The 19,999-nt window shown below is 46.6% G+C and overlaps 1 protein-coding gene across 1 annotated transcript in view; it reads left to right on the forward strand.

Moving 5' to 3' along the window:
• LOC129695862 (solute carrier organic anion transporter family member 4C1-like) overlaps positions 1–19,999 on the forward strand; it is a 104,022-nt gene that overhangs the window by 59,141 nt on the left and 24,882 nt on the right. The window contains exon 10 of the mRNA XM_055633267.1: positions 5,964–6,130. Coding sequence (XP_055489242.1) covers positions 5,964–6,130 — 167 coding nt within the window. The remainder of the gene's footprint in view (positions 1–5,963; positions 6,131–19,999) is intronic.

Here is a 19,999-nt window from a genome sequence, read left to right on the forward strand (position 1 = left end):
CGATCATGGCTTCCGCAAGGGGAAGCCCACCCACCCATGTGACAGATGATCGGGCGGGGAAGACGGGGGGGGGGGGGGGGGGAGGTTGTCGACCTCCATGAGGGTGTCACGATTCCCCGAGTCCCTGCGAATGACTGAGGAATCGCAGGTCTCCATAAATGGCCTTTCCCAGAGGGAGTAATGGCTGCCACGGCCTACCTTCCCATCGCACTGGCCCGCACCCGCGCGGCGATAACGACCGCCGCCGCCATGTTCTAGAACAGTGGCTCTTAACCTGTGGTCGTGACCCCCTATGGCGGTCGTTTGGGGCTTTGCCGGGGGTCATGAAGGGAACACAAATAACACATCAATTTGTTGACCCCATGTTTAGGAACCTAACAAAGGTACGTACCACACACAGTATTTTGTTTGCGTATGCGCGTACTGGTGCCAAAAAGGTTAGGAATCACTGTTCTAGGACTTCAAGGAGCCCAGCGGAGCACGCGGCATGACCTAAACAGCAGTTTAATCCCCGCACCCGCGCGACGATAACGGCCATCGCTTCCATGTTCTAGAACTTCAAGGAGCCCAGCGGAATGCGCAGCACGACCTGAGCAGCAGTTTAAAAACGCAAAGTGACAAATTTAAAGAAGTAAAAGTTAAGAAGCCAAGAAGTACAGCAGACGGAACAGGGGTGAGGTCACTCGCAGCGCGAGCAGAGGCAGGCAGTCAGATCCATTGTGACGTCATCAGCAAGACCATCTCGTATATTTTTCCAAGTTATTTGAGATTTGTGAACATTTTCATAAATAACTCGAGAAATAACCCATGAAATTTTCAGATAAGGCAATTTTTGATTTCATGGGATTAATCTCTACCGGAATAAGTAAAAATGTTTCTTCGAGTAGATGTGATCGCACACAAACAAACAAATACACGCGCACGCACATGCATACACATCCAAGATCAGAGTTTTGTAGTTATAAGGATGAAGTACATTTTTACTCTACCTCTGTTTAAGTATTTTCAAAATGACATTATTGTAGAACATCTGAAATCAATATCAAAGGTCAAAGACTCCAATGCTGGAGCCATTCCTCGCACGGAGGAAGATAGTTGCTGATGATGCAAGTAATTCATCCCAGCCATAGGATGTCAGTGCTTAGAGTTCTTCAGAATAGTGATCTAGGCTCAACTTCTTCAGCTGCTACATAAATAATCTTTCTTCCATTGTAAGGTCAGAAATGGAAATGTGCAATAAGGTTCACTGGAGATTACCGAACAAAGTGAGAGCACATGGAGTTGAGGTTACAAGTGTGGATTGAAAGTTGGTTATTCGATTGTAGCGGCAGATTTTCATATCTTACAGGAAATTCGCACCCTAGCCGCTAAATGGATGAGCATGGTTGAAGGGGGTGTCTTCGAAACGCATGCGAGCTCACTCACAGAGACCTTCAGAGCTTCTTCACAGATATGGCTTCAAAACACAGTCTTTTGATGTATAAATGCTTTATTATTGATAGAAAACAGTAAGGTACATCCAAACTTCTTCCGACATTACTACAATCTTCATCGAACTCCAGCTTATTACTTTAAACATTAGAAAACTCCTTGTGTCTCTGTTAGACTGGAATGACCTCCTTTATATCTCACATGGACCCCGCATGGTCGAAGGGATAACCTTCCCCATTGTCTCTCAAAACTAATCTAGATAATTAGATGCGCAAGCATCTAAGCTCCAAACACACCCCAAAACACGTCATAAATCCCACCCACAATATAAAGGGCAGTCGAAAATTTAAAGGCACATGCTATCATCAATGTCATGCAAAACAGGCCAAATGGCCACTACACCGATAGAAAACCAAAGGAAGTAATATATGGGGGATTCTAAGACTGCCTTCTGTGGCTTGTTGAACACCACACGAATCTGTGCCTCTGCCTAAAATCTTTACAACCTATTTCAACAATTATACTGGTAATGCCAAATACCGGAAGTGGTGGCGCTGCCTTGCAGCTGCGGCTCGCCTGCAGTCCGTTTGTCATTTCTGTTTTTTGTTTTCTCTTGTCCCGTTTTTACAGTTTATTTTGGTTTATTTAGTTGTGTATGTGTGGGGGGGGTGGGTGTAACATGTTTTTTGACTCTTCCTTCGGGGGGGATGCGACCTTTCCTGCCGTATCCTACGTGTCCGTCTGCGCTGAGGCCTATCGCGGAGCTGGCGGCATCCAACTGCGACCGACCTCGAGGCTGCGGAGTCAGAGCCAGGACTTACCAACGAGGCTGGCCGACTTCGGGACTGTGGTTGCGGTGCGACCCAACTTCCGACCCGACTTTGGAGCCTCGGAGGCTCAGCCGCCGGCCAGTGGACGACATCATCGGAAGCTCGAGTTCTGTTTCCGGAGCTCCCACACCTACAGCTGCGTCCGCTGGACTGGAGGACGGCAGCTTCGGCAGCTTCGACCGCCCCGGGCCGCGGAGCACGGAATCAGCCGACCATCACCCGGCGGGGTCACAACATCGGAGGCTTCGATTGCCTCAGCGCAGAGGGAGAGCAAGGAAGGAAGAGGCAATGACTTTGGGACTTTAAACTGTGTTGAGTGTTTGTCATTTATTCTATGTTATGACTGCAGGCTAAACCATTTTGTTGCACTGAAAAGTGCAATGACAATAAATTGAATCAAATCAATGGCATGTTTATCCTTGTCGATGCCATGACACTAAGTGGTAATATGAGAAGTGATGGGGATTCCAAAAGGATTCAAATGGAGTTGTTGATCAAGGACAAATTGAATGAAATGTGAAAAAATATGAATTTATCAACTGTTGGTAAAACAGAAATTCGGAGTATTTTGTAAATGGTGAGAGGGTGGAAAATGGTGATGTTCAAAGATACATTGATATCCTTGTGCAAAGTTAACATGCTGGTACATTGCGTAGCGAGGAAAATATATATCTATATACATAAAACTCTGATCTTCGATGTGTGTGTGTGATCATACTGCTCAAAAAACAACGCCCTGATGATACATTTTTTACATATTCCTGTAGAGATTTATCCGGTGAAGTAAAAAATTCGGCTTACCTGAAAAATTTGAACTTTATTTCTTGAGTTATTAATCAAATTGTTCAAAATTTTCAAATAACTTAGATGACGTGATGACATCACAATGGCTGCATGTTGTGTTCACGCGCTGCGAGTCCGTCGTTCGGCCGCACCGCTCGCAACATCTTTAGAGAAAATCACGCTGTCTTCTTGCTCGCGCTGTGAGTGACGTTTCCCCCCCCCCCCCCCCCCCCCCCCCCCCCCCCCCCACCCGTTATCAGGCCCTGACTGCAGCATGCAGCCTGAAGCCGGGAGTGAGGTTCGGGAACCAGCGCTCTCCTCTAACGACGTGCACCCCCCCCCCCCCCAAACCCCTCAAACTCTACCCCCTTCCCTTCCCTCTCTGCCCCCCCCCTCTCTGCCCCCTCCCTCTCTGCCCGCCTCCCGCTCCCTCTCACACCCCCCATCTCCCCATCATGGATTAGTAAGTATGCAGATGATACTAAGATAGGTGGGGTTGCGGGTAATGAAGTAGAGTTTCAAAGTCTACAGAGAGATTTATGCCAGTTGGAAGAGTGGGCTGAAAGATGGCAGATGGAGTTTAATGCTGATAAGTGTGAAGTGCTACATCTTGGCAGGACAAATCAAAATAGGACGTACATGGTAAATGGTAGGGAAATGAAGAATGTAGGTGAACAGAGGGATCTGGGAATAACTGTGCACAGTTCCGTGAAAGTGGAATCTCATGTAGATAGGGTGGTAAAGAAAGCTTTTGGTGTGCTGGCCTTTATAAATCAGAGCATTGAGTATAGAAGTTGGGATGTAATGTTAAAATTGCACAAGGCATTGGTGAGGCCAATTCTGGAGTATGGTGTACAATTTTGGTCGCCTAATTATAGGAAGGATGTCAACAAAATAGAGAGAGTACAGAGGAGATTTACTAGAATGTTGCCTGGGTTTCAGCAACTAAGTTACAGAGAAAGGTTGAACAAGCTAGGGCTTTATTCTTTGGAGCGCAGAGGGGTAAGGGGGGACTTGATAGAGGTTTTTAAAATGATGAGAGGGATAGACAGAGTTGACGTGAAAAAGCTTTTCCCACTGAGAGTAGGGAAGATTCAAACAAGGGGACATGACTTGAGAATTAAGGGATTGAAGTTTAGGGGTAACATGAGGGGGAACCTCTTTACTCAGAGAGTGGTAGCTGTGTGGAATGAGCTTCCAGCGAAGGTGGTGGAGGCAGGTTCATTTTTATCATTTAAAAATAAATTGGATAGTTATATGGATGGGAAGGGAATGGAGGGTTATGGTCTGAGCGCAGGTATATGGGACTAGGGGAGATTATGTGTTCGGCACGGACTAGAAGGGTCGAGATGGCCTGTTTCCGTGCTGAAATTGTTATATTATCTCTTCCCATCCTCCCTCCCCCCTCCCTCTCTGTGCCTCTGTCTCCCTCTCTGTGCCCTTGTCTCCCTCTCTATGCCCCTGTGTCCCTCTCTGTGCCCCTGTCTCCCTCTCTGTGCCCCTGTCTCCCTCTCTGTGCCCCTGTGTCCCTCTCTGTGCCCCTGTGTCCCTCTCTGTGTCCCCTGTGTCCCTCTGTGTGCTTCTGTGTCCCTCTGTGTGCTTCTGTGTCCCTCTCCGCGCCTCTGTGCCCCTCTCTCTCTATCCCCCTCCCTCTCTAGCCGCGCCTGCGAGTTGGGGGCTATGCGTGAGTGGATAGGGCGGGGGATGGGGTAAAAGAATAAATGAATAATATTAATATAATATCAATGGGGGTGGTTAGTGTGTGTGTGGGGAAGGGGGGGGGGGGGGGTTAGTGTGTGTGTGTGTGACGATGCTGGCCGCTCCAGCCCTTCCGCAACCTTGCTTTGAGGGGACGGGACCCAACGGGTCCCACTTGGTCTAGTATATTATAAAGTCATCCTAATACAATTACATAAAGGATACCAATAATAATATTTGATGAAGACCTTGATTAATGAGCACAATTTGGGTCTCTTTATCTAAAAGGATATTCAAATTACAGAATGAAAGCAGTGAAGATTCACAAAAAAGACTGATTCCTGCGATTGCAGGTGGCATAAGAGAAAAGATTGAGTATGCAAGTCCTCTATTCATTAGTGTATAGGAGAATAAGATGTGACCTAATTAAAACAAACACAAAGGTCACAGCAGCATATAGGTTTAAAATGGGAAGAAATGTCCTCATCAAAGGCGGTAAATCATGGAATTGTCCTCCCTTGGGGGCTGTGGTGTTATTGATTCCCTTCAAAATTGAGATCAATATATTTCTGGATATTTGAAAAACCAAGGAGTGTAGAGGAAAATGATATAGAAGTAGACATAGTTTTGATAATTATTGAAGAAAATCAAGTTTCAGGTAAATGGCCAACCGTGGCTCTGACTTCTTATCTTTGCTGATGATTGAACATTGTGTTGACTTTTTACATACATCAAATGCTTCAGTACTGTAAATAGCAGAAAGCTTACATATTGCAGATGTGTGTCGCTTCCAGGTATGCAAATGCATCTGATGTTCTGTTATGTAAATTAAAATCTATAACTAAAATCAAATATCTTAAGTTTGTTTGTATCAGATGGAATTGTAGATATGGCTATGTATTCTCTGCCAGATTTTAGCATGTACGAATATAGTTCATGTTTAGCCTTAAGCTTGCTCAGAATAGGCTACAAATTAAAATATTTTTTGCAATAAAAAACAATCCAGCTTTGAGCTAGGTGGCTTAGTAATATTAAACAGTTATGCAAAACAAAAAAATATAACCATGAGCAAATCCTGGCATCCTAATTGTCGCTCTTGCTTCATCACCATAACCTATACGGAAAGTTTGTCAGAAACAAGGTTTCTGCAGCAATGCTGAAGCTGAGGCAACTATGGGGAAATTTTGGATGTATAAATTGTGTTTGCTTTTTGTATTACAGATTTATGAGGGCTGTTCTTGTATCCCCGAAAATAACTTTGGTTTTGATGCAAATGGAGGGAAATGTGAAACTGCATGTAATCACATGCCCATGTTTTTGGGATTATTTTTGTTCGCTGTTGTTTTTACATTCATGACAAGCACGGCAATTACAACGGCAGTTCTCAGGTATGTTGTATATTCAATACTCTCTTGATCTAGCCATGGTATTTTGAAACCAATTGGCACTGTAAATTGTTTTGTGATATGTCAAGTGATAAGGGGCAATATGGTGGCGTAGTGGTAGAGTTGCTGCCTCACAGCGCCAGAGTCCTGAGTTCGATCCTGACTACGGGTGCTGTCTGCATGGAGTTTGTACGTTCTTCCCGTGACTGCGTGAGTTTTCTCCAGGTGCTCCAGTCTCCTCCCACTTTCCAAAGACGTACAGGTTTGCAGGTTAATTTGGCTTCGGTGAAAATTGGAAATTGTCCATAGTGTGTAGGATAGTGCTAGTGTATGGGGATTAAGGGGTCGGCGCAGACTTGGTGGTCCGAAGCTGTTTCCAAGCTGTATCTCTAAACTAAACCAAACTATCTATATAAGGTTTTACGTATTATTTATGTTTAGTTTCCGATTCAAATTCATTTTTTGTCATATAAACCAAGCTGCAAATGAAATGACTAGTTTACATGAAGGTTACAGAGTAGTATATTCAGTATTCATGCAATAATGATAAACACAACTATGAATACAACAATAAGTGCAAAACAACAGAATGGTGCAATATTGTAGTGCAGGCCTGAGTTGTGTAAAAATATATATTAAAGTGCAATATTGAAAACTTTGGATGAGGTAGACTTAAGCCCACTTTCACGACTTAATTGGCGACCTCTGCCGAGTTTGCCCTTGACTCGTACTCGCAGCATGGTTGCCACGAGGTCGTAGGAGGTCTTCGTAACTCTTCCTCATGCTTGTGAGTGGTCTCCTCGTACTCGTGGCCTCAGGTAGGTTGCGACGTTTTTTCCAGCCTGATAAAAATGTCCACGAGTAAAAAAAAGGTCGCCATGGAAATAAATCGGTACTTTTTACTCGTAGGTAGGTCGTAGTAGGTCGTGATGCTAGTCGTAGGCAGTCAAAGGTAGTCAAAGGTAATAGCTCCGGGGTGAAAAAAAGGTCAGTCGAAAAAAAAAAGGTTATTTAAACAGCAGAAAGTCACCTTTGTCATCGAGGATCGAGGGCCACCTGTCACACAACGACCCATGGAGAGTGTGGCAAGGGTTACAGCACATAATCAACTATAAAGGCAGCACCAACAGCACTGTAAATGCTGACGCTGAGGAGCTTAACCATTTCTTTGCCTGGTTTGAGGTTAACGGGCCTGCTGCAGACTCACTGCTTCCACCTGTCTCTAACACCCACACACTCACACTACAGGAACAGGATGTGAGGCGTGCGTTGAGGTCAGTGAATCCAAGTAAGGCTGCTGGACCTAATGGAGTACTGAGTAAAGTACTCCAGGCATGTGCTGACCAACTCGCTGGGGTCCTCACAAAGATTTTTAACATCTCCCTGTCACAAGCTATCATACCACCCTGCTTAAAGTGAGCCATTATCATTTCTATTCCCAAAAAGCCAGTCCCTAAGGACTCGAATGACTATTGACCGATTGCACTTACACCAGTGATTATGAAGTGCTTCGAGAAATTAGTCCTGCATCACATCAGAACCAGCCTACCTCCCTCCTTCGACCCACATCAGCTTGCCTACAGAGATAACAGATCCACTGAGGACCCCATTGCCATAGCAACTCACACCGCACTGACCCACTTGGAACACCGGGAAAGCTACGTGAGGATGCTATTTATTGATTATCATTCAGCATTCAATATTATCATTCTGGAGATTTTAATCAGCAAACTGCTTGACCCAGGCCTCTCCTCCCCCATCTGCACATGGATCAAAAACGTTCTCACAAACCGCCCACAGTGAGTTAAAACCGGCCCCCCACATCTCCTCCTCCATCACACTAAGCACTGGTGCACCTCAAGGCTGTGTGCTGAGTCCACTCCTTTACTCCTTATACACCTATGACTGTACATCTGCCCACCCTTCCAACATAATTATTAAATTTGCTGACGACGCAACATGTGTGGAAAGGGTGCAGACTTCCGAATTCCTAGGAGCCCTCATATCCGAGGACCTCTCCTGGTTGGCCTACACCACTGCAACTGTCAAGAAAGCACAACAGAGACTCCACTTCCTGAGGGTGCTCAGGAGGCACATCACCAAGAAGAAGCTGCTGGTGGCCTTTTACCGGATGACCATTGAGAGTCTACTGACATATTGCATGTCAACGTGGTATGCAGGCTGCTCTGCTGCAGATAAGAAAGCGCTTCAGAGAGTGGTAAAAACAGCAGAGATTCGCCCTCTCTGGAGAATATTGCCACCTCATACCTGGAGTATTGTGTACAGTTTTGGTCTCCAAATCTGAGGAAAGCCATTCTTGCCATAGAGGGAGTACAGAGAAGGTTCACCAGACTGATTCCTGGGATGTCAGGACTTTCATATGAAGAAAGACTGGTAGACTCGGCTTGTACTCGCTAAAATTCTTAAGGGGTTGGACAGGCTAGATGTAGGAAGATTGTTCCCGATGTTGGGGAAGTCCAGTACAAGGGGTCACAGCTTAAGGATAGAGGGGAAATCCTTTAGGACCGAGATGAGAAAAACATTTTTCACACAGAGAGTGGTGAATCTCTGGAACTCTCTGCCACAGAAGGTAGTTGAGGCCAGTTCAATGGCTATATTTAAGAGGGAGTTAGATGTGGCCCTTGTGGCTAAAGGGATCAGGGGGTATGGAGAGAAGGCAGGTACAGGATACTGAGTTGGATGATCAGCCATGATCATATTGAATGGCGGTGCAGGCTCGAAGGGCCGAATGGCCTACTCCTGCACCTATTTTCTATGTTTTTATGTCTACCTCAGCAGTCATTAAAATCATCAAAGACTCCACACACCCCAGTCACCACCTGTTTGAACTGTTGCCCTCTGGTCAGCCAAAACACACACCTCCAGACTCGGAGACATAGAAACATATGAAATAGGTGCAGGAGGAGGCCATTCGGCCCTTCAGCCCTTCGAGCCAGCACCGCCATTTATTGTGATCATGGCTGATCATCCCCTATCAATAACCTGTGCCTGCCTTCTCCCCATATCCCTTGATTCCACTAGCCCCTATAGCACTATTTCTTCCCCAAAGCAATCTTCACACTCAATATGAAAAAACACTTGTATTATTCATGCTGCACTCTTCCATGCTGTTACCCACCTTGAACTTTACTATCACCATGTGCAGTATTGATTACTTACTTATCTTGATACCTAATTTTTAACATTGTTTTTAAATTGTGTCCCCTGTTTTTATGTTTGTATATTATGAACCAATGGAGTGGCAATAACAATTTTGTTGTATGCAGTGCTCACAACGACAAATAAAGGCATTTCAATTCCCAAGGCATGTTCATTCATAGCTGGAGAGTTTTTTGGAGAGGGGACTTGTGTTTTAGAGATGGCACCAAAAAGGCAGCAGCGCAGGGGGGGGCACAACCCTTAAAAAAACCTGCCATGCAGGTGTTGCCCACCTAGGAGGAGGAGTGGCAGGAGGTGATGCCACAGGAGGTGATAGTGCAGGAGGAGGTAGCCCTGCATGAGAGACCCCTGGAGGAGGAGACCAGGGTTGTAGTATATGTCCCCACCACCACCCCATCCTTCACTGCCTCATTTGAAGGCAGCAAAGCAGCCCTTTCCCCTGTGTCTGACACAACATCAGAGGCAGATGCCCCATTGGTGGTGATGGAGGGCTGGAGGAAGGTTATGCCCTACACCTTCACCAGGCAGCAGGAGGGGGACCTTGAGGAATGGTTCCAGCAGAATGCCATCCTGTACGAAAACGATAATGAGAGGTACAGGGATAGGAATGGCATGCTTGCCATCCACTGCCCCACATGTGTGCTTAAAGTTCTATCTTTTGTCATAGCCCAGCACCACTCTCTTCCATTCATCAGGTGTACTGGGACAGTCCATCACATCATCTCCATTCACCCATTGAGATCTCTTCTTGTGCTTCCTCTTCACCCTTGCTCTTCCCCTTCTGCCTTTCTTAAAAGGCTGCTGAAGCAAAAGCAGTAGTTGTATTTTTACTAACATCCTTCAAACTAGTTCCTTCATTGCTTGCATTGTTCACAATGATTTGCCAGAGACCAACGTACATGGTCGAAGCCAGTATTCAACATGGTCGAAGGAGGTCTTCTTCATAGTCGAAGGAGGTCTTCAACATAGTCATAGGAGGTCTTCAACATATTCTTGGAAGGTCGTAGGAGGTCGTACACATAGTCGAAGGAAGTCTAAGCTCACCGCGATCTTGATTTTTTTTTAAGTCGCTTAAGGTGGCCAGAGGTGGAGGTGTTCTAAGTGGGACAGGCCCTTTAAGAGTAAGAGTGTGTAGGAAGGAACTGCAGATGTTGGTATAAACCGAAGATGGCCACAAAAAGCTGGAGTAACTCAGCGGGACAGGCAGCATCTCTGGGGAGAAGGAAGGTAAGAGTAAGAGTGTGTGGCAGCTCCTCTGTGAATGGGGTGTGCCTGAGCTTTCAAGCTCCTTTATCTTCTCCCAGAAAGTAGATGAGAAAAACGAGAATCTCCAGGGTAATAGGCACCCTTGACGATCCTCCCAGCCTTCTTAATGCAATGCACTGTGAAGATGGAATGGAGGGAAGTGACAAGCCTGTGACAATCTTTTTTCTGTATGAATGTAGACATTAATTTTATATTGAAGGGGTATTCAATCTGAATTGTACACAGTACACTTAGTGCTGATTGCTTTTGCAGCTTCTGTGCTGTGCATTGATCTTTGGAATTTTTACAGAAGTAAAAGCACATTTCCGCTAACTAATGTCTTGTATTTTCCCTGGCATGGGTGGCCAGCTGTACATTCCCCAAAACACAGTCAGTATTATTCATATTTCCCCGGGCTGTGAAAAAGCATTTGCGTTTTGCTTGTGGCCACCGTACCTGCTAATGCGTAGCTCAGAATCAAGCTAGAAATCTCTCTGCTTACATCCGACCTTGTCTCCTAAATTTCTTACATAATGCAGAGCAGCGTGAGTGAGACAAAACCAACATTATGTCACCCAGAGCAGAGCATGACTACCTGACACAGATTTGTTGGGATCTGACTATATAAATCATGTATAAGTCAAGTTGCTAGTATATTCTGATAAAACATCCAGGATTCAGATCAAGTCATGCTGTGGCATTTCTGCTCAGTACTTTATGTTGTACTTATTCTTGATCAGTTGTGAGATAGTTGGTTTATTGCTTTTAATTTTTCAAAAATTCTCTAGATTCATTGAAAATTCCATTAGATGGAAAGAAAGCCAACACCTTTATTCAAAAAAGGGAGGGAGACAGAATATAGGAAACAGCAGACCGGTTAACTATCATGGGGAAAAATGTAAAAGCTATTATTGAGTATATTATTTACAAAGTGTTTTGGAAAGTTCAACAGAATCAGGCATAGTCAACATGGTTTTGTGAAAATGAAATCCAATTCGCTGGACTTCTTTGAAAGTAATGTACACTGTGGATAAGGGGGATGTCTATGTGTGTGAGGGTGGATTTGCAGAGGTCAACATGTAAATGTGGTGCGCCAGGGGGATCAGTGCTGGGGCCTCAACATTTTATAATTTATATAAATGATTTAGATTAAAAAAATTGCAAGTATGGCTGCTAAATTTGCTGAAGACACAAAGAAAAGTAGGAAAGTAATTTGTGAAAAGTATGTAGAGAGGCAACAAAAGAATATAGTGTGGCACCACCTGGTGGTTAGGCCGCTTATTGGATGAACCCTCAGCCCTAGGACTCTCGCTATATTGGTGACCCCGACGTTCCAAAACGGGTATTTTGGATTGAAAAATGGATGCAGCCGATGCTCAACTCAAAGTTGCCATCAATCCTGCCCAGCAGAATGCTGTCGCTCTTAAGCTACCCGTGTTCTGGACATTGCAGCCACAAGTGTGGTTTCAGCAGGCCGAGGCCCAGTTTCACATTTGCCGCATCATGGCTGATGACATCCGGTACTATTACGTGGTCGGCGCACTGGATCAGGAGACGGCCGGTCACCTGGTCCCTTACCTATGCATGCCACCGGCTGCGGACAAGTACGAGGGCCTCAACGCGTTGCTCCTCTGTTTCTTCGGGCTCAGCCGCCGGGTTCAAGCAGCACGGCTCATGCACATGGGCGGTCTTGACGATCGCTAGCCGTCTGTGTTCATGAGCGAAATGCTCACTCTGAGGGACGTTCATCATCCCTGTCTCTTGTTTGAACACGCCTTTCTGGAGCGGATGCCGGACGACATCCGCCTGCTCCTCGCGGGTGAGAATTTTTAAGAATCCCTGCAGCTAGCGGAGCATGCGGATGAGTTGTGGCAGTCAAGGCAGCAGGGCGACGATTTGCTTGATCGGGTGTCGGCAGTGCCTTGGAAGGCCCAGTGACCAGGCCCTGTATCCACCAGGAGCTCGGCTGCGCCTCTGGTCCCGGGAGAAGCTGGTAAAGGGAAATGGTGTTACTATCATCAATGCTGGGGTTCCATGGCCCGTCAATGCTGTATCTTGGAAATGCCGGGGCCGGTCGCCAGTATTCGCTGCGGCAGTCGGCCAGATACACCGCCTCTACGCTTGGGACCAACATTCAGGACGACGGTTCCTTATTGATACGGGGGCGGAGGTTAGCGTTTTGCCCCCATCGGGGGTCGACATTCGTTCCAGAAAGCAGGGGCCTTTGTGAACCGCAGCAAATGGCTGCTCCATATGGGCATATGGCATTCACATGGTCCCGCTTATCTTAGGCTCCTGCCATTTTACCTGGCCGTTCACGGTTGCCGACTTCTCCCTGACGTTGCTGGGTGCCGATTTCCTCCGGGCTCAATCCTTGTTGATGGATACGAGGGGGCAGTGCCTCGTTCATGCTGCAACGTTTGAGTCCATCTCCTTACACCACGCCACATCTGCTACGCCGTGCCGTGACCCGGTGTCTTCCATGGACAATATTTATTGTAAGATATTGGCAGACTTTCCCGGCATTCTGACCCCTCAATTTCATTTTGCCTGCCCTAAACACGGTTTGGTGCATCACATCCTCACCTCAGGACCGCCGCTTCACGCACGTGTATGCAGGGTTCCACCCGACAAGTTCCATTTTGCCAAGCTGAGTTCCGCCAGATGGAAGCCATGGGAATTGTACGGAGCTCCGACAGCCCGTGGGCTTCTCTGCTACACATGGTCCCCAAAGTCGCCGGGGGCTGGAGGCCTCATGGAGATTACTGACGCCACAACTATGGATCGATACCCTATCCCAAACATTCAGGACTTTTCCGCCCATCTGACTGGTGCATCACATCCAAGTTTTTTTTCCAAGGTCGTCCTGCTACGGGGTTATCATCAAATTCCTGTGCGCCTGGAGGGCGTGCCAAAGACACCCATTATCACTCCTTTCAGACTGTTTGAATTTCTCTGTATGCCTTTTGGCCGGAAGAACACCACGCAGGCTTTCCAGCGCCTGATGGATACGGTGGGTCACAGCTTGGACTTTCTGTTTATTTATATGGTTGACATTCTCATTACCAGTCGCTCTAGCCAGGAGAATTGTGCCCATCTCCCATTTCCCAAATGTCAGTTCGGCCTCAGTTCTATTGATTTCTGGAGTCATTGCGTGACCAGCACGGTGTGGTCCCGCTCCCAGATAAGGTGGAGGCCAGTTCACGCGGCCATCCATGGTGCGAGGGCTCCAGGAGTTTGTGGGTATGGTGACTTTTTACCATCGGTTCGTGCACGCAGCAGACCGGATCATGAGGCCGTTGTTTCAGTTACTCACCAGCAAGCAGCAGGACGTTCAGAGGAATGACGAGGCCGTGGCTGCTTTCGATGGTGCGAAGGAGGTGTTGTCACGGGCAACGATGCTGGTCCACCGTGATGCCCCGACCACCCTGACGGTTGACACCTCTGACTCCGCTGTGGGCGGTGCGTTGGAGCAGATGTTCGAGGGGTGCTGGTGGCCCCTGGCCTCTTTCAGCCGGCAACTGAACCGAGTGGAGCGGAAGTACAGTTCCTTTGACCGGGAGCTCCTTGCATTATACCTGGCAGTGCAACGCTTTCACTATTTCCTTGAGGGCCGGGAATTTATTGCCTTTACTGATCACAAGCCCCTCACCTTTGCGTTTGCGAACATGTCAGATTCCTGGTCCTCTTGGCAACAGCGTCAGTAGGCATTTGTCTTGGAGTTTTGGAGTCTTGGAGTTTACAACCAGCATCCGTCACGTCGAGGGTAAAAGTAACTGGGTTGCCGATGCGTTGTTTTGGCCAGCCATCTGTGCCATCCGTGATGTGGCCCAATCCCGCCTTGGCGGCTGCCCAGCTGAAGGATGGGGAGATGCCTGCCTACCGTAGTTATTTCTGGCTTGGTTTTGGAAGACGTGCCGTTTGGTCCTGCTGGTGCTACGGTACTGTGCGATGTGTCCACTGGTCAGGTGCGGCCCATTATCCTGGCGCTGTCGGGTGTTCAACGTCATCCACGGGTTGACTCACCCTTCCATCCAAACTACGATTGCATTGGTGGCGGCCCGGTTCATGTGGAAGGCTTGCGTAAGCAGGTTGGTCATTGGGCCCGGCCGTGCATTCTGTGCCAGATGTCTAAAATTCAGCGGCATGTCCGGGTGCCTGTTCAGGATTTTGCTTTGCCTCAACGGCGGTTTGACCACATTCATGTGGATATCGTGGGTCCGCTGCCCCCGTCCCGGGGAGTCACACAACTCCTTACGGTGGTGGATTGTTTCACACGGTGGATGGAGGCTATCCTGCTGGCTAATACTTCTGCTGTGACGTGTGCCCGTGCCCTCACTGCCTGCTGGATCGCCCATTTTGGTGCCGCGGCGGACATTTCGGCGGACCGGGACACTCAGTTCACCTCTGAGTTGTGGTCTGCTATGGCCCACCTGTTGGAGGCCCAGCTCCATCACATCACAGCCCATCATCCCCAATCCAACGGTTTGGTGGTGCGGTCCCACTGTCATTTCAAGGCCGCTCTGAAGGTGCGGCTCACGGGCCCGGAGTGGATGGACGAGTTGCCGTGGGTTTTGATGGGGATTCGTACTGCCCTAAATGAGGATTTGTCTTCTTCCTCTGTGGAATTGGTTTATGGTACTCCGCTTACGGTTCCGGGCGATTTTGTTCCGGCGGCCCTTGGGTTGCAGGAGCCACCCTCGTCTGTGTTGGTCCGTTTGCTGGAGAAGGTGGGCACGCCCTCCATGACTGTTTGTATGTGTTCCTGCGCCAAGACGCTCACCGGTCGCCGCTGCAGCGTCCATACGAGGGCCCTTTCTGGGTGCTGCAGCATGGACACGCCACTTTTGTTTGGCTTGTTGTGCCGGCTTCAGGCGAGACTGTGTCGGTAGCTCACCTGAAGCCAGCCCATTTGGACATTAGTGAACCAGTGCAGGTGGTTTCAACCTCTTCGTCGGGGGCGTTCGTGGTCCTGGCCGCTTCCTATTTCGCCTTTCCCGGTTGTGTCCCATGTATGGAGGGATGTGTGTACCAGGTCCGGCCGTCTCGTTCGTCTGCCATTACCTTTTCGTGCCTCTGGTTCTGGGGGGTTTTACTGTGGCACCACCTGGTGGTTAGTCCACTTATAGGGCGAACCCTGTGCCCGAGACTGGCAGGGTCACGTGACTAGGTTTGTGGGAAGAAATCGTCACGTGGCTTAGGGGTGTGCGCTGATATATATATATATATACTAGACCAAGTGAAGACCCGTTGGGTCTGCTCCCCCAACACAGCCATTCCCTGCTGGTAGCCCCCACGGGAGACGTGGTCCTCCAACTGAAGATTCGAGCACTCAGCAGTGCGGCTGTTTTTAAATGGCGTCTTTGAGGCGAGAGGTGGGCGCCAGCAGCCGTTATGGTCGCTGGCCAGCAGGAGGCGACAAAATGAGTGAATGGGGGGGGGGGAGAAGGATTTTATTAAAAATGTGTACATAAACACGACGAAATTTAATGATACTTGGAATGAAAAGTGAAATCTACCGAAATGGAAAAAATCTGGGCGTTTGTGGGTCTGGTGTTGGTGTAGCAACGAATCAAAGGCTGGCACCCACAAGTCAGGTAGAAACACACACACACACACACACACACACACACACACACACACACACACACACACACACACACACACACACACACACACACACACACACACACACACACACACACACACACACACACACACACACACACACACACACACACACACACACACACACACACACACACACACACACACGGTTTTAACATTATATATAGATATAGATAACTTTGGGAAAACCCTCCCCAGTCACGTGTGAGCTGTTCTTTTTTTAACTCAATACAGATCACTTTGCTTCACAACACGTGTCGCACTACAATAGATGGGTTTAGAAAATGGGCAAATGATCTAATAAATGGGACATAATATTAGAAATAGAAAAATTGTCCATTTTGGCAGGAATAAATAGAAAAATGGTAAAGGAATGGTTAGTGAAGGCAGAGTTCCCAATGTTCTAGGTGTCCAAGTGCATGATTCTCTCTTGGATTCAAGAAACTTTGGAACTCGTTTCCTCGAAATACAGTCTTTAAATATTTTTATAGATGGATGGACACTTGCTTAAGGTACCCGGACGTGGCGTTGAAGGACGAGGAGCTGAAGCAAAGAAGTGGAAGCCAAATAACCGAATGGAAACAAAGCCGAAACGCCAAATAACCAAAAGCGTACAAAGCCAAAACTCCAACTAACCGAAAGGGTGGGACGTCTAACAGCCAACTAACCAAAAGGCTCAGTCGCCTAAACGCAAAGTCACCGAATGTCTGCTCTGCCGAAACGCCACCTAATCGAAAGGCTGCGTGGCCTACAAGCCAACTAATCGAATGGCCGCTCAACAGAAAAGTCAAATAACCCAGAATCACTGAACGCAATGCACCGCCATCGGACCTCAACCCCTACACCAGGGTGATTTCCCCACTCCCGGACTCTGACACCTCCACGCGCCCTTTTGGTTAGGTGGCGTTTCGGCAGAGCGGCCATTCGGTGAGTTTGCGTTTAGGCGACACGACCTTTCGGTTAGTTGGCTTTTAGGCATTCTGCCCTTTCAGTTAGTTGGCGTTTCAGCTTCGATTTCCATTCGGTTATTTGGCTTCCACTTCTTTGCTTCGGCTTCTCATCCTTCGATGCCACGTCCGCACACGCTTGCTTAACATGTTACTGTGGTTACTGTGGGTAAATGAGAATATAGAATTAAGATTACAATCCGATCAGCCTTGATCTTATTAATTGGTTGATCAGGCTCGCGGGACAAGCAGCCTATTTTACCCAGAATTATGTCTTGGTGAAATTCACACCAATTGCAAAATTGGTACATTTGTATGTAACTGAATGCTGGCAAATGTATTACTTTGTCATGGTGCCCCATTACTTGGTGCCTTGTGAACAAACATTTCTGTATGGCATTCATCTTCTGTGGACAATGGCAAGCACTTGAACCATCCACATCAGCAGTCATAACTTTAGGAGCTGAGTCGCGCCTCTGACCTCAAGCAACTTAACATTTTGCATCACAGAATTTCTGACAAGAGCAGTAGTGGTTTAGCATGCCATCTGCTTTTAAGATTCCAGAATTCAGTGTCTTTAGGTCTTCTTGTGTGTTGAGTTTCTTTTGATTTCACCTCAGCCAGCTTCCATGGTTAGTTCACAGAATGGTTGATTTAGGGATGCCATGAGGCATGTGACTTGTAACTGTTTGTCTGTGCCTGTTCAACCATGAACAGATCAGCATTTCTATACAACATTTATGTGCAGAGACTAAATGTATAACTCATGCCACCTCTGAAGGTCACTCTTGAGTAATGTGTTTAACTTTAAATGTGTACAACCAGATAAAGATATTTGACTTATTTAAAGATACAAATGCCATAGTACTCACTATTCCATTCGGCCTCCTTGACATTTCAATCATCACTGCTCTGCACCTTTCTCAATAATTGAAATAACTGCCCCATGCCTGTATACTGTATATATTGCCAGTACCACTTTCCACCTCACCAGATCTATGCCCTGACAATATTGTCCCACAGTATTATACAGCGATGTTCCCGTGTATACCACTATTCAGGGCTGCCAACATTGGGTGATAGTTGGGAGAGAGAAATTGCGAGAGACCAAGCCTGAGGGAGCGTAGCGACTGAGGTGGGGGGGAGGGGGGGTATTCCCCCGCCTATTGGTACTGAGCTTTTGCATTTTTCAGCTTGAAAGTGTGCAATCCGGTGCATACTGTAACAAGTCTTTTAACTTGCACTTGAATGCAATATTTATGCTTTAAATTGGATTAGCTATGAATGTTAGGCTAAATTACATTCCTAATTACATTCCACAGTAGAGCCAGGCTCTGATCGACAGGTGCAGCACATGAATGATCTTAGTATATTCATGTATGAAAATCAGATTATAATCAAACATTTGGCCCATCTTGACCAACCTGGGTCTCACTGCACACCTGGTACTACTCCTGACCCCGACTCCAGTTGCATACCTTCTCTCATTCCTGACCCTGAGTCCAGCCTTACACCTGGCCCCCTGTTCTACCCTGATCATAGCTGCTTACCTGCTTAGGTTCCCCGTGCTGAACACTCCCATTGTCCCAGCTCTGACTGCACATCTAGTACTATTCCAAACCTTGACTCTGTATTCTGTCCTCTGCTGCAGAGGACAGAATACTCTGGATGCACACTTGGCCTTGCTCCTAGCCCTTCTGCACTGACAATATATCTGGCCCACACATAATGCCCCATACCTGACCCCCTGGACTTAACCTATTACGTTCAAGTCCACAGGTGCTTATATAATGCGGTAATCTTTTATGGGGCATTTCACGGACCAAATTTTGTATAACAAAATTTGCTACATCCATTGGCTTCCTTGTTATCTAACATGCTAATTACTTTGCCAAAATGTCATCAATTGGTTGAACACAATTTCTCATCCAAAAAATTATACTCACTCAGCTGTATAAGTATTATGTTACCATTTCCTTCATTTTCCTAACAAACTGTCCTGAAGTAATTTTCACCCCCAATATTTTCAGTATTTTGCTGTCACCTGGGACTTTTCTGAAATGCAGAGTCCAATATCTCTATATTTAAGCAATATTATTCTATTAAATGTGAACTTGAGAGTACATAATATTTTCTGTGGTATTCATAACACAACAATGATAAAAAAGATCTACTCCTGACCCTGATTCCAGTTGCATATCTGTAATATAATAATGTATGCATGTTGGTAGGTGCAACCAAGATTTGATTGCACCTATCAACATGCATTCATTATTATATTACAGTTAATATGTACCGCGGGCAATTTTTTGTTCTAATGCTCCCCATTCCCAATTACTATTACATTGAAGTGATTGAAATCCAAGTGAAGTTTAAATGGCATCAGAAAAATAAAACTTCCGGAATGGATGATATTTATTACGTGGTTGGTTGGAGTCAGTATCAGCGCAATTACTATATTAAACTTTGAATCTTCAGATGTCCTGGTTCAAGCTAAAACTAAAGACAAATAATAACCTCCTCACACATTCCCATGCAAGTACCTCTGTCACTCCTTTAAAATATGCCCCTTCTTTGAACAAGCTCTTAAACATCGCATCTGAATCCGTTTCCATCTGTTTACACTCCTTGAGAATGTTCATCTACGTGTTCAATTACTAAAACAACACGATTGGGGACATTTCTATTCAACCTGTCAAAGGAATTGGGCGGGTGGGGTTTAGAAATAGTCAGTGAGGTAAACAAACATAATAATTGAGGGTCAAATTACAATAGTGCTACCTTCCCAATATTTAACTGATGGAAATAATGGGTTATCGGGGCTTTATGTTGTGACAGACACCTTGCATATCATTTTATTATTACACTTATC

Source organism: Leucoraja erinacea, chromosome 3 (assembly GCF_028641065.1).
Source record: "Leucoraja erinacea ecotype New England chromosome 3, Leri_hhj_1, whole genome shotgun sequence".
NCBI lineage: Eukaryota > Metazoa > Chordata > Chondrichthyes > Rajiformes > Rajidae > Leucoraja > Leucoraja erinaceus.